Below are 25,898 nucleotides of genomic sequence, written 5' to 3'. Positions count from 1 at the left end.
AAGGTATATAAGCCTCACAGGAGGAACAGCAGCTCAGTCTGGTAAATGGCACTCCAGGGCTTGGAACCTGCCCCTGTCTGATAGTGGCAACAGATTCCACAAGCCTTAGCCTGCTCCAGCCCTTTTCCTAGGCCTGCTGCAGCCTTGCTCTCACTCTGGCCTCGTTCCAACCCCGTAGCAGACTCCTGATTCCAGCTCTGACCCACCCGGCTCCGAGCACTAAACCTGACCGCCGTGGCTCCAACCACTAGGCCTGACCATCCCCATCACAGTTTCTGACAAGATGTTTTCTTTTCCTCGTGTTCTTCGATGTGAAAAGTAAATGGTTCTAAATTATTTGCATAGTTTGCACAAATTGGTCTAATCTATCCTTAATATAACTCCTTTGAAGTTTATGAAGTTACACCAGGGATGAATTTACCATGTTGAATATTAAGTGTTATGCAGTGGGGGGGTGGGAGGGAATGAAATCTCCTGGATACCTAAGCACTGCTTATTGAATGCTTTTCAGAAAACAGAGATTGATTTGAGCTCAGAAGTTGCTTATGTTACACGGAAGTGTCACTCTAGTAGAATGGGCATCTAAACATTCTGGCAACAGCCATTGGTGAACTAGTTTTTAAATTTAGCTTGAGTGTAGAATGGTTAGAGCAGACAGCTAGAATTCTTTTCCCAGTCTTGCTGCCAGCCATGGACAAATTACTTACCCTAAATATACCTCAGTTTATCCATGTGCAAGCTGGGTATAATCATATTACCAATTTCACAGAGGTTTTAGGAGACTTTAATGAATGTTTTTAAAGCATTTTAATGAATGGTGAGGGATGCAGTAGAAATTGATTTGCTGGGATGATTAGGAAATCAGTTAATTAGCCAATAAGTAAACAAACAATTTAAAAAGCAAGAAAACTGCATCACAAAATGCACTTTGTGCTTTTATATTAACAGCTATAGCTCAGTTTTAATTATTTTATGATGAATCTTAATAATGTGCAATTAATGCATTATAACATAATTTATCCGGAATAATATCTTATAAATGAGATCTCGGATAAAATTGGGAAAGCACCTACGTGACTTAGGAGCTAACATCTCATTTTAAAAAGTGACTTAGGCACCTGGTTTTACCCAAGGTCTCATATTACAAAGATGTCATTATTTTCCAACATTCTGCTACACAGATGCAAAGGACATCATTTTTGTTTACATTTTAAAGTGCATTGATTAGTGGGGTTCTTCTGTATGTTCAAAGCTGGGTATAATATACCTGATATAATGTGTTAGGTGACTGGCAAATTTTGGCAGAACTGAATGTTAAAATGTAGTTATGGTGCCACCGGTTACACATATGTCTTCTAGGCATGTTACCTGTTATCTCCACAAGAGAGCTGTCCAACTTTGAGCTAACCCTCAGCCCTGATGGAACTAGGGTGGGAAATCATAAATGCTCCAACCTGTTGGATTACACAGAAGTGAAGACTCACCATGGTTTCTTGACTGATGCTACCAAAAATCCAGATGTGATTGGAGAGACCATTCCCTACCAACACAGTGCATCAATCAGGGGTCCCAGTACTTTACGCTTCTACCGAAATCTGAACCTGGAGGCCTGTTTATGGGAGTTTGTCAGCTATTATGACATGTCTGAGCTCCTCACTGATTGTGGAGGCACCATTGGGACAGATGGACAGGTACCAAATTTTTACTTCTTATCTATAAAGTGGTCTCAAAATGAACTAATCCAGTTCAGTAATTTCCCCTGTGATTTACATGTGCTCTAAGACTAAGTGGCTTAAGAACTGCATTTAGTTAAAAATGAAAGCCTTTTCTTTCATAACCATCCGTAGGCCTGTCATGAACCCGATTATTTCATAGTGTTTATTTCATAACACTATCAATAGCCACTAAATACCAGTAAACATAATGGGTAAAATCCTGGCCCCAATTAAGCTAATGGCAAAACTCACATTGATTTCAGCGTAGCCAGGTTTTCATCCAATACATTTACATTTTTTACATTTGAACGTGTAGTAAAAGCATCCCACTCCAGTCCTACTTTGGAGTGGAGCCCTTCTGAAAAGCTTGTGGTTTTAATCAAGTGGTTGTTAGCCCATTTCCAGTACAGATTGTGAAGTACTGCGATATTTAGATGTAGACAAAATACAATCACCTTAAAGTAACATTAAAGAGGAAGGCGTGGAGGCTGATCCCATATGCTGATGGCAATTTCCTGTGCTGCCATGTGGGGGGGCTTAGATTTAGCTGTCAGTGCTAGTCTCTTTCTCTCTGGAGCAGCAAGAGTTGTGAGTTCAGAATGCCTTGGGAAGAGAGTGTGCTTTATATCACTCAACAGAAAACCCCTCAGGCAAGAAGGAAGGAGAGACTCTGCCAGTTTTACATGTCATATAGTGGTTGTCATATGGAGCTCTGGAAATGGAGTGCGGATTAAAGCAGGGGAATTAGGTTTCCATCAGGGAAAGAATTTCTACAAGTCTATGCCAATATTGCGAAGGAGGCAAATGGGGCTTGTATTTCTTCTGCCACTGTGACAGCAAAGTCACCTCCCAGAACTTTTCTGTACAATAAATTGCTTCATAAGCCCATACTGCCTCCACTCAACCCCAGAATAGAGCACCACTGGCTGTGAGGAGTTATCTTTTTATTTCACAGAGAAGGTTATATCTTGGAATAGTCTCAGAGGCTGAGAACAGGACCAAAACCACAACACTATCCTTCCTTTCATTGTAACTTCTCTCTAGGATAATGCTACAGAATGCAACCAGAACCTCCAAGAGGTACATTCCACTGGAACCCTGAAACTATTAGCAAGAAAGGGGAGGCTACTGAGTATGGGATGCAAAACTTACACAGCAGGTGGAGCTAGACTGCAGAATACGTTCCCAGAAGATAAGAATGATTACAGACCCTACCGCTTTCAGAGCTAAATACTAACTAATGTCTTCAGCTCTGCTTTCCCCCAGTCTCTGAGCTCTCACACAAACATACAACACACTCACTAAAACCACACATTAATTTCTTCTCTCTCATACACAACACAATCCTTAACACACAAACAAGCACAGAGAAACCCCTGTAACCTAATCAAGCTATTTCTCCCACTACCTGGAAAGGAAGACAGACAGATTATTTTTTTGGTAATCATTTCTGTTTTAAAATATTTGTAAATACTTCAGAGATAAGGCCAGATAGATAAGATAAGATGCTTTTCACATATAAACATAGCTGGAAAAAATAAGGGACATTGTTAACACTAATTTTTATGAATATTTTTAGAATATTAAAAGAAGTTATATATTCTAGCTCAGGATGAAACATGGCACTTGCTTCAAGCTCAGGAAGCATTTTGTACTGTAGGTAAGAATCATGATTTTGTGTGGCGGGGGAATCTTGAGAGGCCTCAAGCAGTGGTGAAGTCATTGCTCAGTGCCTCGCAGGATATGGTTAAAAGATTACAGTGCTGTAAGTGAAATATCAAACTGAATTGGTTCTAGCAGTGAAGCATTGCCCTTCATTTCCCCCCTCTCCACCCCCCGTCATAATGCGCTTCACTGCCTTCTTCATTTTTAATTCTTCTCTGAGTTTGGTCTTTGTCTTCACATGACCCCCCTCCAGCTGAAAGGCTAGTCAGTCAGTACCCTATGTCTGCAGTTGTCACCATTGTGGGGCTTTTTTCCCCTTCGGCTAACAATTAATAATCCTCCTATGTGGGATGAAAGTTGGCAACTGCAGTTTTCACCGTGCTCTTGGTTCAGCACGCCAAGGAAGTTTGTGTTCCACAATGCAGAATGTAATAGATAAGGAAATGACAAAAAACACTTTTAGCAATATTATACTACCCACTGCTCCTGATGGGTCTTGGTTTTTGTTTGTTCAAGGTGAGCAGGTTGGCAGATGAATTGCCAGTCAGTGAGAAGATTTTATTGTGTTTGTGTCTTTAAGGCCAAGTCTTGGTTCTTCACTCTACCTGGCCCATGTGGCCCAAAAAGTAGTGCTGAGGAGGGGTGCAATGAAAAGATTTCCTGGAAGGGGTCTGCAATTTCCTTCATGCCATGGGGCTTTGCTTTGTGGTAGCTCCACCCATGGCAGTGTCTGGAATAAAATTGCGTGCATGCTCGGGGAGATGAGGCAGTGATGTCAATGGCCCAGTGACTTGTTTGGTTTCATTGGCAACACTGCAAGCAGTCTGGGGCAGGAGGTGCAGCAGCCACAGACACTGTGCAGATGGCACAGAGCATTTCTTTTGGGGCTCTCTATCTGCAAGGGAGCATTCTCTCCCAAGACTACCTCAGAGTGGCAGCAAACCCTGTGTGAGGATATGAGCACAGCCTCCTTCAATCTGTACCATGAGGCCAGGGAAGAGGGGCTAGAGAAGGTTCTTGGCAGGCATTCTTGAAGCAGAGAGCCACAGAGTTCTTCATAGGGATTTTCACAGGGGCTGAGCACCCTCAACTCCACAGTGGATGTTTATGGGAATTGCATGTGCTCAGCCCCTCTTGAAAATCAAACCACTTTTATTTAAGTGTCTAAATGTGGATGTAGCTACCTAACTTTAGGAACCTACATCGGAACCTACACTGGTTAGTCTAGATTAGAACTGTGTTCTGGCTAAAGCTGAGGTCAGCCCTTACGGTTAGCAATAGTTTTCATTATGCCAACACTCCACAATCCAGTAAGCCAAAGTCTGAAATTCAAGATATATAAAGTGTATAAACTTGTAGTATATAAAGCTCTTAAAATAATAGATCTGAGATACTTGAAAGATCCAAGCAATAGATAGATATAGGCTGGGTTGTGACCCCTATAAGTTCCTTAAATACTTCACAGCGATGTTGTGAAGCTTAGTGAATTAATGACTCTGAAGAGCTTTGTGATCCTCAGATGAAAGGTGCTATAGAAGTGCAAAGTATTATTTTTGAAAGGAAGTTAAAAATGGAGAAAAAAAAACTAAGAAAGTTGGAGTCCCTTTTAATATTTAATTTATATAGGGGGAAAAAGTCAGCCCAGACTTATTTGATAGAGTATAAAGTATCATTTGATCTTATTTCCTCCTGTTCCAATTACATTCTTGAGCCAGACAATTTGTGGTTCTGGCCATGTGTTTATTTGTGGAAGTTTCTTTCTCTGGTTCCAGTCCATTACCAGGCTTGACATGGTGGCTCAAGAAAATTATCATTCAAACAGATTTTATTAACAACATTAAGTAAGTCTCTGCCAGAAACAACAAGATGAAGAACATACATTAAAATGTTTGAATGTACAGATTGGTAGCTTGAAGCTACTGTAATGGAATACAGCCGAGCAGTTGTATTTCACTCTGCAATAGAGAGGCTGCTTCTAGCCAGGGTTTGAAAAGGTTTTCCTTCCAGTTTGTTCAGCTCATATTTATAGTGCAGATGGTGTAGGCTGAGATGTTTAGATGGTCCATATAAAAATTCATTTAAAAGCGATCATTTTACTGGCTTGAGTTGTACACGGAAGTTCACAGATTTTTATTCTAAAGAGACAGTGTTTTTCCATCTTCACTAGATCTAGCTTCAGCAATATTGGACCTCAGAGCTGAGAGTTAATTTTCTTGTTAAGTTTGCTGAACAGTGTAAATTGCAAATAAAAAGAAATATATATTTTCATGGCAGTTTTTCAAGCTCAGCTAGCATAATCAACTTGTGATTTTTCCTTAAACATGTCAGGTTCCATAACTCACGTCTTCCTGCACTGCCCCCCCCCCAAGCTGTTTTTGTAAATAAGTGAATTCAGTAAGGGATGAAAAGAAAAACTGTTTTATAAAGTGAATACTTTGTGGATATATGGGCACCAGCTGTGCAACAAAGTAAAAGGTTAAACATTTCAAGAGGCCTGACATGTCAAGGCCGTGTTCCATTATCCTCTCCATTCAAATTCTTTTAAACATACCTGTTTTGCATTTCACCTTTAACTCACCTGGCCATCTGCCTTCCTGGGACTGACTTTTCACTTTAACAAACTGTTATTGTGTAAATAAGTGGTTGATAACATTGTTAAGCTTGCATGGAGAAACTGAAGAGAGATCTCCCACTAATGCAATGAAAAATAGGTTCAGGACAACTTGGAGGACAAAATTATAGTTAGCATGAAAATCCTGCTTCACTGAGAAATATATTACAAAGGATTCAAGGAATACTGCTTGCTCTAACTATTTTTCATGCTATAAACACCTAGCGATGAGGACACACTCTCTCATGCTTTCCCTGCTAGTATCCCAACAATCACGTAAAAGATCATTTCCCTGGGCCAGGTTCTGCCCTCACATAAACTAGGGCCATTTTGTTAAAATCAGTGGGGTTGCAATAGTGAAATTATGACCAAAATGTGCCTAAAATGGACCAAAACCAGAGAATGTCCTTTCTGATGTGTGTTTTCTCATTTAATCTGTGCTGTGACAGATTTGGCACTGAAACATATTTGTATTATCTAATAAAGTGTTCTCTAATGAAAAGAGAACCTGTAGAAATGGTGTGTGGACGCAGGGGTTGTTTTTTACCTCTTGTAATCCTGGCATGGGAATCATCAATGTTCAGAAACAGACGTCAGGCTCATTCTGACATTTCAGATTGCAAAGGAGATGCTTGTAAATCTACTCCCCACACTGATGACAGGCATAAAAGATTTGCTTCGCTCACAGGAATGACTTTTATAAACAGCTGTTAGAGTGATTTATTGATCCGCAGCTTTATCAGGTACACCTCTACCCCGATATAACGCAACCCGATAGAACATGAATTTGGATATAATGCGGTAAAGCAGCGCTCCGGGGGGGGGGGGGGCGGGGCTGCGCACTCCAGTGGATCAAAACAAGTTCGATATAACACGGTTTCACCTATAATGCGGTAAGATTTTTTGGCTCCCAAGGACAGCATTATATCGGGGAAGAGGTGTATTGGTAGAGTGCATTTCTTGTACTGCTTGGAGCAGCTCCTCTGTTCTATCTTCTCATGTTCTCCAGGCATGACATGGTTACAGTGCATTAGGCACAATTTCCTAGATCCCACAGCCCCCCCTCCCCCCCCCCCTCTTGGCTTTGAGTGTGACAGTGAACTGTGAATATCCACGTCAGCATCATAAGGTTAAAAGTTATACAACATTCTGAGAAATTATTCTAGATATTATTTTCATTATTTTATTGCTAATGAATAAAACTCTGATAATGCAACTGCTAAGTTCTACTGAGTGTGGAATACATAGATATGTAATGCACCTGTTCTGTATCTCCATAGCACTTAAACTGATACTCTACTTTTATAGCTCTCAGTTAGCCTCCTGCTTTCATAACATCAAGTTAAAATAGGAACAGCTGCCTACTTTCATTAGTCTCTGCGGGCAGTGCTAAAAAATGGAGATATCACAATGGAAGGAGTGTTTTCCATATTCAATTGAATGGCATATCCCAAGTAGGACTGTAAAAATAGGGTTTCTCAAACTATATGGAAATGGTTAGTTGATTTATTTGGTTTTTTTTCTATCCAGACTGGAACCAGAAGCATTTGGGTTCTGTTCACTGGCAACTCAACTTGGAATACAGGGGAAAAGTCTCCTCTCCAGTCTCCACAGCAGCTTTTTAAGAAGCTTGCCTATTATATTTTAGTTTTATTTAGTTTGATCGAGGAGATGAACTACATGTTTTTATATTTTATTTTTCTGTCTACTGGGTTAAAATGATGATTTTCACTGGCAGGGTTCTGCTTATTTATTAAGAAATAGTGTAGTGATGCAACTTATTTAATAACATTTGGGGTAGAATCTGAGTATAGATAATGGACTTAATTAATCTTGGTGGGCATCGGGAGTGCAATTTTCAAACTATTGCTGAACCTATGAGAGAGCAGCTATTCTGGCAGAGGTATATTTTCCTCTCTCTCTTTTTCTCTGACACACACCCAGCAATATTACCTAGGGTTGCCAGGCGTCCAGTTTCTGACCGGAACACTCAGTCGAAAAGGGACCCTGGTGGCTCCAGTCAGCACCACTGACTGGGCCACTGAAAGTCCGGTCAGCAGTGCAGCGGGGCTAAGGCAGGCTGCCTGCCTTCCCTAGGTCTGTGCAGCTCCTGGAAGCAGTTGGCATGTCCGGCTTCTAGGCGCAGGGGTGACCAGGGAGGCTCCGTGCACTGCTCCCACCCCAAGCACTGGCCCCGCAGCTCCCATTGGCTGGGGACCGCAGCCAATGAGAGCTGCGGGGGCAGTGCCTGCAGGCGCAGGCAGTGCACAGAGCCCCCTAGCCCCTCCGCCTAGGAGCGGGACATACCGGCCGCTTCCGGGAGCCACCTCAGGTCAGCACCACCTGGTTGGAGCCCGGAGCCCGCACCCCGTACACCCTCCCGCACCCCAACCCACTGCTCTAGCCTTGAGCCCCCTCACGCACTCCAAACCCCTCAGCCCCAAGCCTTGAGCCTCTCCTGCACCCCAAACCCCTCATCCCTGGCCCCAACCCAGAGCCCTCACTCCCTCCTTCACCCCAACCTCCTGCCTCAGCCCAGAGCCCCCTCCCATCTCTGAACCCCTTGGCCCCAAGCCTGGAGCCTTCTCCTTCACCAAAACCTCTCATCCCCAGCCCCACCCCAGAGCCCACACCCCCAGCCTGAGCCCTCCGCCTCTCCCGCACCCAATCCCCTGCTCCATCCCAGTGAAAGTAAGTGAGGGTGGGGGAGAGTGAGCAACATGCGGGGGGGAATGCCGTGAGCTAGGGACAGGGCCTCAGAGAAGGGGTGGGGTCTCAAGGAAGAGATAGAGCAAGGGTGTTTGGTTTTATGTGATTAGAAAATTTACAACCCTAACAATCCCCCCGCCTTCCTTCATGGGTTCTCCCAGGGGAGGATAACTTTTAAATTCCATATAGGGGGGATGATCAAGAGATGCGTTGAATTAGCCCATCTCCTAATTCATTGATCCCAGCCAGGCCTTTCATTCTTTCTATGCTGTACCAGCTGGCTTCAGGCCCTTCTTTGAGGTAGACTTTCACTCAGCAGGGACCTTCAGACTTATTTCCACCAGTAGAAATGAATTGTCTCATTTCATTCATTGACTTGTGCCCTATAGAACGGAGGGGGGAAATGCAAGTCTAAATTGTTGCTTACAGATTACGTTAATTAGTTCATGTAAACTATGCATGAATATCTGACAATGTCTGGTGTACACAGCTCAGGAAAAGGTGTAACAGAAAAACAAAGCATTGCACTATGCTTGTTTTCTTTATAACAGGTAATTGAAAATATGTCAAACCTTTTACCATGTTAGCTCTTTTAGCTAGGGTTTTTTTCCCACTCCCGTCATCACACACAAACTCAATTTAAGACCTTTGGTTGGTTGGCTTGTTTTCTGCTATATGAACATGCAGCTAAAAAACAAAAACTCATATGTAAAGATCAAGAAAAGACCATTTGGGCTGGCAGCGATGGTAGAGATGTGTTTAGTTATGGAAGCAAATGGGTTTGAATCTTGACTATGTGCCAGGAGTGCAAGATTGCCCCTGAATCAAAGGCAAACCAAATCTCCTGTGGAGCTGCATCACAACGTGCATTTGTCTTAACATAAGTGAATAGCCTGTTTTATTGCTTTGGAACAACATGCCAAATCTGTGCCTGAGGTAATTCCATTGAAGTCAATGGAGTTACCTCAGGGTGAACTTGGCCCTATTTGTGTAATACATAGTTGACTGAAGGAGCAATTTTTTGTCTAAGAACTTCTTGGCATTCAGTACACCTAGACAGGAAAGCTGCTATTTTGATCCAGAAAAAAAGTTCCTGAATATATTTAGTAGAACCAGCAAAGGAGCATTAATCTTAATTGACTTAACAGTAGCACCTAATATTAGCTGTGAGGCCACTTGATTACATAGCACTTTAAGAATCATAAATACACATTTCAAGATCAATTGCTAAGTACTAGTAATAACAGACACCTTATAACAGTATTTTTCTATTATACTTACTTAGTTCAGAATGTGAAGTGCTGCAAAAAGGTAATATTGCTATACTTGTGGTTTCATGTATTACTGTGCTTTTTGTCTAGGATAGGAAAACATAAAACACGAGTGAGAGAGACCCAATAAATGGAGCTGGGTGAACCCAAAGAGGGTTTGGATTTCACACAACTTGTAAAGTTTTAAAACAGCGCTAGAGGTCTTGCAAAACACTTTTAAAACCCTTTAAGATATTAATCTGGGGGAGATATTCAAAGCAGTTAAGTGCCCCTCTCCCAATGAAATTGAAATCTTTCCATCCTTCTCCCATAACCTCTTACCCTTTCCCCTCCAATGCATCCCATGGTGTTGTAAAAGTTCCTCCTCAGTTACAAGCTCTGGATGGCCCTATCTCTAATAATAGGTCAGTAATGGCAGTATTATTTCACAAAAAAATGAATATTACATTAAATAGATATAAAAAATCTGTTCAGAAAATAAAAAGGGCATATAAGTCAGATAATAACTCTATCATATATAATAGTGATTTTCTAACCTTGTTCTTCTTTACTTCGTAAAACATACCTTTTCTGGCTGAAAATATTTAAATAGAGTATTAGTATTTATATGATAGAAACCAAAAATATTCTTTTTTAAAATCTGATTTAACTTTCTAATTCTTTTCAGTTGAAAGTATTCTAACTTGATCCTTCAATGCACTATTAGTATTTATTTATGGGAATGCATGCAATATGACACCCGCTGTCTACACACAGAAGAAGCCACAGGTCAAGCCATGAAGAGAATGTAATCTAAGGCTTCAATCTTGCAATGAGCTCCATGCAAATGCAGGGTCCTCCCATTCGGAGGTTATTGCAGGATTTGACATCTCAGAAGATGAGCACTAGGTGAAGGTTGAGAGAGAAAGATAAAATGTACAAGCAAAGATTTGTTTTGTTTTGTTAACTGGCTATCCCCAACTGGTTCTCTATCTAGCCATTGTTAGTTGGCTATTTACAAAGACTGAACAAGAATACATATCCTGCTTCAAATACAAACAGGGCACTTGAGAAGATATGTATCCACACGCAAGCCACTGAAATTCAGTGCTTTATTCATCATGTATAATTTGGAAGAGAGCGTACTCATCTCATTCAAAATGTTTACAGTAATCTGTATCTTCTGTATTTTTTGCTTATGCATTAGAGTTGTCTATACTGGACTATATTTCATTACCATGTACCAAACTAACTGATTTTGGTCTTTATAGGTCCTCAATCTAGTGCAGTCCTACGTGACCTTGCGAGTCCCCTTGTATGTCTCCTATGTTTTCCATTCGCCTGTGGGTGTCGGTGGCTGGCAGCATTTTGACCTACAGTCTGAACTTCGGCTGACTTTTGTGTATGACACTGCCATCTTGTGGAAGGATGGAATTGGCAGCCCACCTGAAGCAGAGCTCCAAGGTATGTGTTCAGACTTAGTTGATTTTTACTCTTGCTCTGTTGCTGAAGTCTTAGTTGCATGCAGCAAAATAATTTTTGAAGCAATTGTATATGAAAATATTGCTTTTTAGTATATATGTGAAATAATTAATTGCAAATAAATTGCCATTGGTCAGCCATTCTGTTCAATATTCTAGAAAGACTCTCTGATTTGGAAAGTCTGTAAACTTGACTTCAGATGTGTTATTGCATTGAATGAAAAATATCAAGATATTTATCAATCACCTATGAAAAATCATAAAATTCCATTTTCTTACATGTTGACTGAAATTTAGGATTTGTTGTGTTTTTCTATTCCATTGTCACACAAGCTGTCGTTGATTATAAAACTTTTAAGTAACATGAATTCATTATTCTGCTGGCTATGAAATATTACATAGCTGGAAGCAGTTTTAACCTCAGGGAAGACACATGCATTAAACTCTCTGTCTAGATGAATGTTTGAGTGTGGGTACCAAGCCAAAATCCTTGTTGTTCCAAGGAGGCATGTTTTATAGTTTGGAAGACTGTAGTACCACACAAAGTATGGGCCCTTCATATAAATTCTTACTTGACAGTCACCATGAGTAAATCCAAAGGATGTCAGCAGACTCCCTGCCAAATTGTTGACTGACTTGGCAATGTGAAATAAAAGGGTGCCAGTGTTTTATCAAACCATGACTCATTTATTAGCCATTTGCATGCTGAATAATCAGTGCTACTTGGCATCTGCTGGCAGGTTCTCTCTACCCAACCAGTATGCGCATCAGTGAAGAAGGGCGTTTGGTTGTCAACTTCAAGACTGAAGCCCGATTTCATGGTTTATTTGTGATGTCTCATCCTGGTAAGTCAATTCTGAGGTCTGATAATATTTCATAGCTGTGAATTTTATACTGTTTATTATCTTATTCCTACTATTAAAATCTGGATCTTTTTAATGTGCTGTGCCCAGCAGCAGGGGCTTTATTCTATGCCAGTGGTTTTCAACCTTTTTTTCATTTGCAGACCCCTAAAAGTTTTGAATGGAGGTGCTGACTCCTTTGGAAAACTTAGGCATTGTCTGTGAACCCTTAGAGGTCCATGGACCACAGGTTGAAGACCATTGCTCTATGCTCATAAATTCATAATGTGTAACGAATTTCAAATACATCATGCCACAACCACAGCTGGTGTAAATTGGAGTAGCTCCATTTATTTAAGTAGAGCTATGTTGACTTATACCAGATGAGGATCCGGTAGAAAAGAGTGTGTGAACCATATTTTGCTGTTAATAAAATGTTCAGTGGCATTTAATCATATGTGAGGCCTTGATCCTGCAATCTAATCCATACAGGTTGACCGTTGTGCCCCATTGTAGCCCCATTCACTTCAGTTAGACTACATGCAGGTGTATGGTTCCAACTGCACAGATAAATTGCAGGATCAGCACCTAAGTGTACTTCTGGACATGAATGCTGAAGGTGAACAAGAATATCTGAATAAATTAAACTCTCCAAACAAGATCATATACAATAATGTGTGTTGAAGAAAAAAAGCATCATTAATGAAATAATTTTAGTTTATCCAAGTTTCATTAACCAAAAAAGCTCCTTTATAGCAATTCCACTCTTTCTTTACTTTTAAAATACATACAGCGTTTTACATCCAGGGCAGAGCTGAAAGAGTTACAATACAGTAGAAGTTGTTTTATGTTCCCTGGGTTGGCATTCCAGGTTAAAAATAGGAGGGATTATAGATCTTTACCATTCCACTCTCCCTGTTTTGCCTTTCCATTAAATTTAATCTTTATACAGCTTTGGTTGCATAGCCCCATAAGAGATTGTTTAACAGATATTTGAACAAGAGTCAAGCAGGCTCAGCTGTGTTGACTATAATTGGTTTTGTTTGTTTCAGTTAATAAAACCAATGCACTGTAAATGTATTCACATCAGCCGTCATATTGTGGCTTATGAATCTCTGGGAATGCTTTTCAGGTTCTGAGAATCTGCAACTAGACATTTAAACTGACAAGTTTGTCTGTTGACATATTTCTAGCTTCCTCTCTGAGCTCCATGGTTATGTCAGCTGATCACCCAGGCCTGACATTTAGCCTCAGCCTCGTGCGGAGTGAACCAACGTACAACCAACCAATACAGCAGTGGAGCTTTGTTTCAGATTTTGCGGTAAAACCTCAGATTTCCCTTCCTTGGTTTGCTCTGTCCCAGTTCTGAAATATTTTAGTGGAAGTGCCATGTCTCTCCTTTGCTTTTAACAGGTACGAGACTATTCTGGAACATACACCGTGAAGCTGATAGCTTGTACCACGGTACCTCACCAGGAGTACAGTGTACCAGTGATCTGTAATCCTAGAGAGCCAATCACATTTGACCTCGATATCCGATTCCAGCAGGTACCATCAAGAAATGTTTTGCATGGTTTTTACTTCAATTCTAAAAATGTCTTTGGTAGTCACGAAGGATGCTGGATTGACAGTCCTGGGGGCTGGAGTCCTTTCCTTATCCACAGAACAGGGTACAGAATGGGCAATGACACTGCAAATTACTCACGCTACCCCCACCAGGGTGACTCAGCCTTGACCTGGAGGGGACTACTGAAGGAGTGAGTGTGTGTCACAGGGCTTGTCTTCACTCTTGGGGTAAGTCGACCTAAAATACGTTACTCCAGTTATGTGAATAACGTAGCTGGAGTTGACGTAGCTTAAGTCGACTTATTCCGGTGTCTTCACTGCACTGCGACGATGGGAGACACTCTCCGGTTGACTTCCCTTACTCTTCTTGGAGAGCTGGAGTACCGGAGTCGACCAGAGAGTGCTCTTCACTAGACCTACTAAATCAACACCTCCTACATCAATTGCAGCAGCGTCAGTCTCCCCGGGAGTGAAGACCAGCCCTTAGCCTCAAGACCCAGGTGATCTTTGGCCACTCTGCTGTGACAGCTAATAGAATGTCAATTGTTTCCAATTTTGGTCCTGGCTTTTGTGGTGTATAACTATCCACTGGAGACTGGACTGAGATCCCAAAACTGTATCATCATCATAATAGGCACCAGTATAGGAACACAGATACATAGACAGATAAAACTTAGCACTGATTCCTAAGATTTTTAAGTGCTCTGCAAAGGTGGGTGAGCATTATTATCCACATTTTACAGATGGAGAAACAAAAGGTGAAGGGCCAGATTGTAAAAGCACCTTGTTCCAAGAATAGTCCCACTGAAGTCATTGAGTACCTGTATCAGAACCTGGGCCTCAGAGTTTGAGTACATGGCAACGTAGTCTGATCTGTGGGAGTGTAAATTGTAGAGAGCTCTCACGAGTTGTGCTCTATCTGCCCCCTGTAGACCCTGTACCTAGTGTGTGTTAACAAAGTCCTGTTTGAAACAGGACTACATCATCACGAACTAGATACTTTTGAGTTCACACCAGCAGGGTCTCCATGGGGTAGTTAGAGCACAACATGTGAGAGTGCTCTACAGTTCATACATGTAGACCAGTCTGTGACACCATGTAGGCAAGCCCTAAGTCACTTGTCTCAAGGTCCAAGTGAATCAGAGGTGAAAATGGTAATAGAACCTGTCTCTCCTGACTCCCTGTCTAGTGCCCTATCTACTGGACTACACAACCTTGCCTGTAGTTTTTTCAATTTTTTATTTTTTAAAATAGACTAATATGATGGATATTTTATGTTGTCCCTCTTGGGAATTGTTTACACAATGAATGAGGGTCTCTTTTTAAAAGCAAGTATCAAGTAAGTGGGAAGGGTGTCTCCCATTCTAATACTTTGTTTTTACATTTCCTTGTTGAAGCTTTTTGTGTCCTTTTTTTCTCTCCCTGGGAAAGCACTGTCCTCGTGGTATTTCTACAAGACACAGTGTAACTTCATGGCTAGTGGCAACTCTACTACCCAAAGTCCAGCTTCAATATCTTGGGGACCAGGAAGAAAGAATCCTAGTACCCTTGTAAACAGCACCTTACTACCCCAGTAGGGAAAGGATTGTTTGCACAAAGCAGGAGATTTCTCCCTTTTTTTGCAGTTCCCTACGCTTCCCTCTCCAAGCCTTCTGCACACCTCCTGTAGGGAGGAATTGGGATCCCTACTGCACTGGGGTGTACAACACATGCACAGCCTCCCCAGATCCTGCCCCTTCTTTGTGTAGCAGAGATCATAGTGGCTTTGCTGCAGGAGGTCCTCTGGTCCCACCGATGTGCCCTTTAGTCAGGTGTGAAAGTAACTTAAAGGACTTACCGGTACTCTGGAGTCCTGAGCAGGGGGCGTTGCCTCAAACGGAAGAGGCGTGGCCTCAACCAGAAGAGGCGGGGTCTTTACATTCCCCGGGCCCTTTAAATCAAGATTTAAAGGCCCCAGGGCTCCGGCTGCGTCTGGGAGCCCCGGGGCCTTTAAATCACCCCCGGAGGTCCCAGCTGCAGAGGTGGCTGAGAGCCCTTGGGCTCAGGGGCGATTTAAAGGGCCCCGGGCTCCCACCGCTACACAGCGGAGCTCCAGGCCCTTTAAATCACCCTTGGAGCCCTGCCGCTGCTACCCCAGGGCTCCAGCAGCAGGGCTCAGGTGGCGCTTTAAAGGGCCCAGGGCTCTGCCACTTTGGGGGCTCAGGCGGCACTTTAAAGGGCCCAGGACTCCCCCGCTGCGGGGACCCCCAGGCCCTTTAAAGCACCGTCCGAGCCCCACTGCCAGAGCCCAGGGGCAGCAGCAGCAGGGCTCGGGCCAGGATTTGAAGGGCCCGGAGCTCCCCTCAGCAGTGGAGCCCCTGGCCTTTTAAAGAGCCACCCGAGCCCCTTTAAATCACCAGCTGGTCTGGTCCGGCACAGCATACTGGCTCTGGGATCGGACCGGACCAGCTTACTTTCACCTCTGCCTTTAGTGAATTCCTACAATGTTCTTCATCCATACAAAAATCTGGCCATCTGCAGTGATGATAGTTAAATATTGGTGAGAATCTCAAAGATTAAAAGCAAGTAAGGTGATACTCCTCTCACCCCAAATAATCCTTACATGTTATATTATTGAGAACCTTTGCTTAAAGTGGTTCCATCATGAAAATAATTGTATGCTTAAACTACTGCTGTAACACCCACAAGTCAATCAGTGTGTGACAGTGAGACATTCATGTGAAATTGCAAAAAAAAAATAGATTTAAAAGGGAACGTGTCAGGGTATATTCACAGCTATACAAGGTGTTAATGGGAACTGCATAACTATATTTTATATAAGATTCAGTTATACAGTTCCCATTAACGCTACTGTAAATTGCATGGCTAAATTCCAGTGCTACTAGCTGAAAATACATTTCCAGTTTCTTTTTCATTAGACAGTTACTGTCTCTAAAAGAAAAGTTTGATTCAGCCACTCTTGTTTTTCTTTCACATGCTTGTGAAAATAAGCTGGAACCCAGCTGTGTGAGTGAGGCATTTGAATTTTGAACCTCTAGGACTTTGGATCCTATAGCCTGAATCCATGCATTAAAACTGAAAAATTCCAAACAAATCGGAAAGGAATGTCTTCTGTAAACAGTGTTGTTAGGTTTCATCTCCATGGAGAGTAGCAGTTGGTCTATAAGAAGAGCCTCAGTATTACATTTTCAGTTGCCAAATCCCGCTGCTTTGATATTTTGGAGTCTGTTCCGTGGAAAAGTGATTTCAAGAGAAATGAGTAGGTCAGCTGCATAATTTCTAGTGATAGTTTCTAATGGTATTTTTATGACTCACCTCATCAGCCTCACATAAGAACAAGTGAGAAGATTGTTCGTTTACTGTTTGGAAAAAAAACAGAATTCTCTCTTTTATTAGTGATTCTTTAATATCTCTTTTTCTATTTATCTTTTTAAAAACAAAACGTGTGCAACTTCCAAACTGTATTCCTAGCTAATATATGTATCTTTGTTCTCCTATTAATGTTCCTCTGGTCTTCTGCCACCCCCCTCCATTGTATTCTATGCCACCTGTCACGTCTTGACCATATTTAGATTGTAAGCTCTGGGAATGTCTTCTGCTTTGTGTTTGTAGAGTACACCGCCTCATGGGGCCCCAATACTGATTGAACTGACCCTGGGTATTACTGTAATATGCATAATTAAAATTGATTTGTATCAAGTATGTAAAGGCAAACATAGTAGACACTGATGTTAATATTAATTAAGAAATGGATAGTGTAAGTAAGTGCTGTTTCATGGTAAATATATTCATATAGGTGAATACACAGACCAGATTAATGACCTCATGTTGAAGAGCTTTATGCTGTATTTTAGGTCAGCGACCCAGTGGCTGCTGAGTTCAGCCTGAATACCCAGATGTTCCTCCTCTCTAAGAAGACTCTCTGGTTATCTGATGGCTCGATGGGATTTGGTCAGGAAAGCGATGTTGCTTTCACAGAAGGTAAAATACATAGATGATGGCTAATTTATGTGACATCCCTTTACTGTGTTCTGCTCTATCCGCATTTTCTTTCAATCAGAACAAACTACCACCACGTGTCTTTCTGCTTTTGTCAGGCCTAAATGGGAATTGGCCATATTGCTGGTCGCCATTCAGGGTTAGACCTGTTCAGCTCATTGCTCACTTCTCAGGGCAGCAATAATAATAATAGCAGTTTTCATATTCTAAGTATTTTACAAACATTGCTGATCCTCTAACAACATCCCTAAAAGGTAAGGGTAACTGCCCCTGTGTCCCTCCCACCCCTGTGGTCCACTTCAGGAGTGCCCAGACAGGTCTCTTGTCTCCAGTCATCACCAACCCTTGTCCCCCTCCTTCTGACAGGGAAGTTTTAAGGCTGCTCAGCTCCCTGCCTTACACTGGGATATCCCCAGCAAGCCAGTCTGCGTAATGGCCAGCGCCTGTGGTTTGGCTATGAACAATGTATTGCCAGCAGTTACAACTTACCACACCGTTCTGTCTAAGCAGACATGTTTATTCTTAAGGCAAAAGCATTACAGAGAAACCATATAAAAACCATAAACAGATTTAAACACCCACTGAGTATACCAGGAGTTGCCAGTCAGTCTGGTGGGGCCATAGGAGGCTAAAGTCTTTCCAACGCTTCCTCATGGGTTGGGACCCCTCTTGGACAGAAGGTCCTGTCCAATTGCTGGATCAGAAAGAGAAGGCCCCAAGTCAATCTAAATTCCGCCTTTTTATGCCAGAAGCCTTTTCTTTGTCTGTTGGTCTCTGGGAAACCCAGTTTGAAGCAGTATATACAAGCCTCTCCAGGGAGTGGTACCTCTCTAGAGGTGTTTACAACCTAAGTGATTCACCTTAATGACCGGCCACTGTTTTTCATTTCTGGAGGAGCTGAGGTAACCCTCCCCCATTGCACTGCATACAGTCCTGACCCAGAGTGATACATAAAGTTAATACAATATGGTCCTACGAAGATAGTGCATGGGATGCCAATATCTGGCATGTAAGTGAGTAAGTATTAATAGTCCTCTTTGTACAGATGGGGAAAACAAGGCAGATTAATTGATTTGTCCTCTCAATGGAAATCAAAGTCAAAACTGAGATTAGATTTCAGGAATTCCTGCTTTGAAGGTCTAAGCTCACACCCCAAGGAGGGGCAGCCAGATCCAGCAAATAGAGCTCTAGACTGGGACTCAGGAGACCAGGGGTCTATCCATGTCTCTGCCACTAATCTGTTTTGTGCCCTTGGCAAATCACCCAGCCTGTGTCTGTCTTGGCTATTTAGAATGTAAGCTGTTCAGGGTAAGGATTGTCTCTTACTATATGGTGGTACAGTGCCTGGCATAATGGGACTTTAGTCTCTGTCAAACCTTTAGGTGCTTCTGTAATACACATAATAAATAACAAGCCACATATCTCTCTGAAGACAAATTCACAGTGTTCTATTCACTATAATGTGTGTTTGACTCTTGGACATGGACTACCATGGTCTGCTACTGGCAGTGCTCTTTTGTTACATATTTTTTGACAACCCACAAATATTCTATGGGTTTAGCAAGCAAAACCTGCCTTAAATTTTGGCAGGCAGCAGAAAGTCTTAAAAACTCCACATGTCTCTCTTCGGTTTTGGCAAAGTTAGGTGTGAACAGATTTAATCAAGTGTTAAGAGGCCAGAGTTGAAAACAAAACCACTTTGGAAATAGAGGAATGTTTTCCCATAGAGTAGATGTCATTTTCACTGTGCCAAGTGCTGCCCATCTAACTAAGTATTAGCAAGGCCAAGGTCTTGCTGACATAGGAGAAGGTATCTTGCTATTCCAGACACATTTTTAGAAGACAAAAGGCTGCTGTCCAAGATGGGATTTGGGGAGGACAGAAGTGGCTTTATACCTTTGCGCCTTGTGAATTATGGGTCCAGAAGCACCCAACTCAATTTTTGAGCAGCCCTAGTGGCTGCTTTAAGTTATAGCAGCCTTGTATGGCCACTTATGAGCTACTCTGCTGGCCCAGAATAGATGGAGCACAGTACATTCTAGCCATGCCTCTTCCTGCCCCTCAGGCAAACCCCTAAGCTGGGAGCTCTGCAGGAAGGTGTAGTAGGACTACACCAGCCATGGAATGCAACCCATTCCCTACTGCCAACAAGATTCCTGCCAGTGAGACTCCACCTGGGTTCCAGTCCATTTACGATGCTAGAGCAGTGGACTGGAGCACAGCTCAGAATTGAGGTCAATTTGTTAAAAGTAGCATGCTTGTTTCTTATAACCTGCTGTTTCACAGTATACGTGTCTGACCACCATCAGCTCATCTGACGTACTTGGATACTTGCTTTACAGAATGATATATTGTATTTGAAACAATGATTGTTTTCAGGTGATATTATATATGGTCGTGTGATGGTGGATCCAGTACAGAACCTGGGTGATTCCTTTTACTGTAGCATTGAGAAGGTTTTCCTGTGCACTGGAGCAGATGGATATGTACCCAAGTATAGTCCACCAAATGCAGAATATGGCTGTCTAGCTGATTCTCCATCCCTCTTATATAGATTTAAGATTGTGGTAAGTGTTCTGCATTTAATCAAAAGCATGTGTAATTTTTTTTTTCAGATTTTCAACACAATTTGTTATTTTGAGCCTGCTGCAGGGCAAGGGTCTCTTAAAAACATACCTACCAGAAGATGTTAGGGAGGTTCCCAAACCTGAGCCATCCTTTGTAGGTGACAAATCTGAGGAATTGTCACAGATTGAAGTGTCACTAGAGGAGGTTTTGGAATTAATTGATAAACTTAACAGTAACAAGTCACCGGGATCAGATGGCATTCACCCAAGAGTTCTCAAAGAACTCAAATGTGAAATTGCGGAACTATTAGCTGTGATTTTTAACCTGTCCTTTAAATCAGTTTCTGTACCCGATGACTGGAAGATAGCTAATGTAACACCAATATTTAAAAAGGGCTCTAGAGGTGATCCCGGCAATTACAGACCGGTAAGTCTAACATCGGTACCAGGCAAATTAGTTGAAACAATAGTAAAGAATAAAATTGTCAGACACCTAGAAGAACATAAATTGTTGGGCAAAAGTCAACATGGTTTCTGTAAAGGGAAATCATGTCTTACTAATCTATTAGAGTTCTTTGAAGGGCTTGTGGACAAACATGTGGACAAGGGGGATCCAGTGGACATAGTGTACTTAGATTTCCAGAAAGCCTTTGACAGGATCCCTCACCAAAGGCTCTTACGTAAATTAAGTTGTCATGGGATAGGAGAGAAGATCCTTTCATGGACTGAGAACTGGTTAAAAGACAGGGAACAAAGGGTAGGAATTAATGGTAAATTTTCAGAATGGAGAGGGGTAACTAGTTGTGTTCCCCAAGGATCAATCCTAGGACCAATCCTATTCAACTGATTCATAAATGATCTGAAGAAAGGGGTAAACAGTGAAGTGGCAAAGTTTGCAGATGATACTAAACTGCTCAAGATAGTTAAGACCAAAGCAGACTGTGAAGAACGTCAAAAAGATCTCACAAAACTAAAAAAAGAACAGGAGTACTAGTGGCACCTTAGAGACTAAGAAATTTATTTGAGCATAAGCTTTCGTGGGCTACAGCCCACTTCTTCAGATGCGTAGAATGGAACATATAGTAAGGAGATATATATACATACAGAACATGAAAAGGTGGAAGTAGCCATATCAATTCTAAGAGACTAATTAATTAAGATGAGCAATTAGCAGGAGAAAAAAAAACTTTTGTAGTGATAATCAAGATGCCCCATTTCAGACAGTTGACAAGAGGTGTGAGGATACTTAACATGGAGAAATAGATTCAATTTGTGTAATGACTCAGCCATTCCCAGTCTCTATTCAAGCCTAAGTTAATGGTATCTAGTTTGCATATTAATTCAAGTTCAGCAGTTTCTCGTTGGAGTCTGTTTTTGAAGCTTTTCTGTTGTAAAATTGCCATCTTTAAATCTGTTACTGAGTGACCAGAGAGGTTGAAGTGTTCCCCTACTGGTTTTTGAATGTTATGATTCCTGATGTCAGATTTGTGTCCATTTATTCTTTTGCATAGAGACTGTCCAGTTTGGCCAATGTACATGGCAAAGGGGCATTGCTGGCACATGATGGTATATATCACATTGGTAGATGTGCAGGTGATGGCATGGCTGATGTGATTAGGTCCTATGATGGTGTCACTTGAATAGATATGTGGACAGAGCTGGCATCGGACTTTGTTGCAAGGATAGGTTCTATAACAGGACTATAACAGGGTTTAAAAGAGAACTGGATAAATTCATGGAGGTTAAGTCCATTAATGGCTATTAGCCAGGATGGGTAAGGAATGGTGTCCCTAGCCTCTGTTTGTCAGAGGGTGGAGATGGCTGGCTGGAGAGAGATCACTTGATCATTGCCTGTTAGGTTCACTCCCTCTGGGGCACCTGGCATTGGCCACTGTTGGCAGACAGGATGCTGGGCTGGATGGACCCTGGGTCTGACCCAGTATGGCCGTTCTTATGTTCTTCCATCAAGCTTTTGACTTCAGTTCTAGTCTACTGCAGCTTGGTTAGGGCATAATATTGTTATCCAGGACCTTCTGTGTGCTGGTTACAACCTGGTTAATCCCACCAGGGACTCTCAGCACTTGTGGCATATCTTACAGTTTGACTTGTCAAGATAACAGTATGACATGTTGCTTGTATAGTCTCATATGTTTAGGCTTGGAAGGATTAGATTTTTATCAGTAAAAGTTGAGGAACATTGATTTCACTGTACACACACAAACCACAAAAATATTTCCATTGATAATAATTAAAGTTTATAGATAGGCAAAATAAGCAAAATGCTGCTTGAGAACTTATTAGAGTTTGATTTAAGGATATTTACTTTATGTATTTTGACATGTGATGTTGACAATTTGGGTTTAAAGTTTTAACTTTTTGAATCTCAACATCTACTGTCATTAAATGATTATTTTCTAATACCCATATTGTCTGACCTGCCCCATAGTTTCCCACAACTGTGAAAATTTAATTAAATAAAAATAGAAAAAATGCTTTAAAATAAACATCGATATTTTCCATTGAAATTATTTAAAAGATCATTGAAAGCTGCCAAGCCTACATATATTGTACATTTCAAAACAGGAAAACACACACCAGAAGTAACAAGAACAGAATAACTTTGATTTTCAGGAACAGGTAATTTTGCTTATTAAATGGGAATAGTGAGAGCATTCAGTTGAATGAGATTTTGTTGATATGAGGAGCTGTACAAATGTTGATAAAGTGTAAGAAACAAATCAGACCCCTTGGGTGTCTGTTGGGGCAGGCAGAATTATTACCCAGGTTTTGGATTTGATTCCCTGTATCCATTGTCATTACTGTCCATTCCTGAATTGGTGGAGGTGTGCTGTGTATGGATATGATGCCATCTCTGCTACCTCTCTGATTTCTCAGGCACAGTTTTCCCTCAGTCCTTTTGGATTTGTCAACGCCTGCTATTTGCATTACCTGCTCTGTCCTGGCAATAGTAATCAATCAGTGGTTCTGGCTTCCAGATAGACCTCTTGGTACATTTAGAGAAGGAGAGGAGTCTACCGCTCAGCTGAAACTGCTCTTTTCATTCCAGCATCCTTAAAAAGGACCCTACAGTAGCAGCTTTTTTCATTACATTTCTCCCCCAGCTTTGACTATGTTTCTTTTCTGTTTACAATGATTTTCCTAGAGATTACATAGTGGAAAAATGCTTCTTCAAATTGCGTGTGTCCATCAGAATAAGTGAGAAACTTTCATAATCTTCCTCACCTTCATTTTACAGTGCTTAAATGCTGATCTGTAGGAAATAGTGATCAGAATCTTGAAGGCAGAACTTGCTATCTCCTTTTCATGTTGCACAATACCCCAGTACTTGCCTCCGAAGAAAGAGATCCCCTTGAAAAGGGGTACCTAACCCTTTATAAGCATTCTGCCTAGAATTTGACCCTCGTGTCTGCAAGTTTAGGAGTGCAGTGAGATTCACTGAGAGAACATCTCCCTCATGTTTGTCAGCAGGGGGTTGAGTCATCGTGGTGGGTCAGTCAGTGGGTGAGACAACCTAGAAGGGTTGAATCAAATATTGAATCATTTTGGGTTCCTGGGTTTCCTTGGAAACTGAGCCCCTCGTACCATGGCACAAAAATCTCCTGTGGAAGGGAGGGTGAAGTGAAGGGAATACGCTTAAATCTGATGTCCCCTACCTCTCTCTAAGGCAGGGGTTGGCAACATTTGTCATGCGGGCCAGTTTATTTACCTTCTGATGCAGCAGGTTCAGCCGATCGCGGCCCCCACTCGCCACGGTTCGCCGTCCCAGGCCAATGGGGGTGGCAGGAAGCGGCGCGGGCCGCTAGGGTGCTTACCCTGGCGAGCTGCGTGCCAAACATTGCCGACCCCTGCTCTAAGGTATGCCTCCTGCCATGGTCCAGAGCTGGACCAGCAGAGGAAGGTTGATTGGACAGATCTGGAGGGGCTGCTTCCAGGAGCTATCCAGGGTTGTCCAATGTAGAGTAGTCGAGTAGTCATCTGATCATCTTCAGCCTAGAGTAAAATTTTCTAAAGCATCTAAGTCTCATTTTCAGAAGGGGCTTAGACTCTTAAGGAGCCTAAGTCCCATAACTTTAAATGAGACTTAGACTCCTGAGGCTACTTTGGTGCTTTTGAAAATTATACCACTAGTCTAAATAAAAGGAAAATTAGTCCTTGCCAGACATCTGCTCCTTTTCCTTAAGGGAGTCAGTGAGGTGGTTTGAGCTGGCAGAAGGTCAAGGGTGGTCAAGGACTCAAGTTTCGGGGGGGGGGGAAGTTAGGCATTGTTTCTAGGAGAGAGTTGTTCAAGCTTTTGATGTTAGTGTCTTAGAGCCCTCACCTATTTACAATTTAAAGATAATCTGTGAAATGGGGGAGGAATCTGTTTCTGCCTATCTTCATAATAATCTGTAAAGAAGGTGTGAAAGGATTTTTTCTTAAAAAAAAAGCTATAGAATTTCCCTCCATTTTATTTCTATGGCAAAAATCCTAAGACAGTAAAGAAATTAGTGCTAGTCAGATGGAATCACGCTGTTGCTGAAGAGCACTTTTTTCCTTAGGAATGCACCAGATTACATAAAATAGTATGTGTTGATTATGTTCCTGGGAAAATTGCATTTCTATGTGAATATAAAAACTTCTTTCTTGGTGGAAGTGAATGTGTGAATGTACAATGCACAAACAGAATTATTTTTCCCTTTCACCATTTAGGACAAAGCTCAACCAGAGACACAAGCCACAAGCTTTGGAAATGTGCTTTTTAATGCAAGACTAGCAATAGATGATCCTGAGGCAATTCCTTTAGTCAAGCAACCTGGCTCGGATGGATTTAAAGTAGAATCAACACCACTGTTTCAGGTGAGCAGTCTATGGGTCAGCCTCAAGAATACTGTGCTAAGAATCTGAAATAGAGTCAGGCATCATATAAGGAAATACTTGATTATAAGAATAATGAACTTGAGGATGTGTAAGCTGCAATAAGGACACCAACCCATTGAAGTCAGTGAATTTGCATAGGTGTAAACCTGTATAAGTGAAAGCAGGGCCCAGAATATTCATGGAGATTGAACCAATCCCCTTTAGCTCTCTCTGTCTTATTTTTGTGGTATTTCCCCTTTTTTTTGCCCTTTTCAGTTTCTTGAGGCTACAGCCCAGGTCACTCATGTACCAAGCTGTTGTATATACGTACACTGCAAAGTTTAAAATTATTTGTAAATGATGATAAAGTGACCTGCTTTTGACTCCAGTCCTGGATTGGGAGGTAGAGGTAGAGGTGGGGGAAATCTAGAGAGGAAAAGTTCAGGATGAGTGATGATGAGGAGAACAGTGGACTAGGACTGGCCTGGAGCTGTGCTAACTGCTCTTAGAATTGAAGTCTCAGAGAGAGGTGAGGTGGGGGAGCTTGGAAGGCGCATACGGGGCAGGGGAACTCTTATCCCAGTATATTTTAAGGGCTTGATGCAACTTCCATTTAAGTCAATGGAAAGATTCCCA

At 41.9% G+C, this 25,898-nt stretch overlaps 1 protein-coding gene across 1 annotated transcript in view; it reads left to right on the top strand.

The window, feature by feature from the left end:
• FREM2 (FRAS1 related extracellular matrix 2) overlaps nucleotides 1-25,898 on the top strand; it is a 213,431-nt gene that overhangs the window by 182,270 nt on the left and 5,263 nt on the right. The window contains exons 16-23 of the mRNA XM_054015236.1: nucleotides 1,360-1,691; nucleotides 11,222-11,414; nucleotides 12,172-12,276; nucleotides 13,467-13,594; nucleotides 13,687-13,821; nucleotides 17,694-17,820; nucleotides 20,218-20,405; nucleotides 25,116-25,262. Coding sequence (XP_053871211.1) covers nucleotides 1,360-1,691; nucleotides 11,222-11,414; nucleotides 12,172-12,276; nucleotides 13,467-13,594; nucleotides 13,687-13,821; nucleotides 17,694-17,820; nucleotides 20,218-20,405; nucleotides 25,116-25,262 — 1,355 coding nt within the window. The remainder of the gene's footprint in view (nucleotides 1-1,359; nucleotides 1,692-11,221; nucleotides 11,415-12,171; nucleotides 12,277-13,466; nucleotides 13,595-13,686; nucleotides 13,822-17,693; nucleotides 17,821-20,217; nucleotides 20,406-25,115; nucleotides 25,263-25,898) is intronic.

The sequence above is a fragment of the Malaclemys terrapin genome, chromosome 1 (assembly GCF_027887155.1).
Source record: "Malaclemys terrapin pileata isolate rMalTer1 chromosome 1, rMalTer1.hap1, whole genome shotgun sequence".
Taxonomy (NCBI): domain Eukaryota; kingdom Metazoa; phylum Chordata; order Testudines; family Emydidae; genus Malaclemys; species Malaclemys terrapin.
Note: the sequence above shows the minus strand (reverse complement) of the source record. Positions and strands in the feature narration are given on the sequence as shown.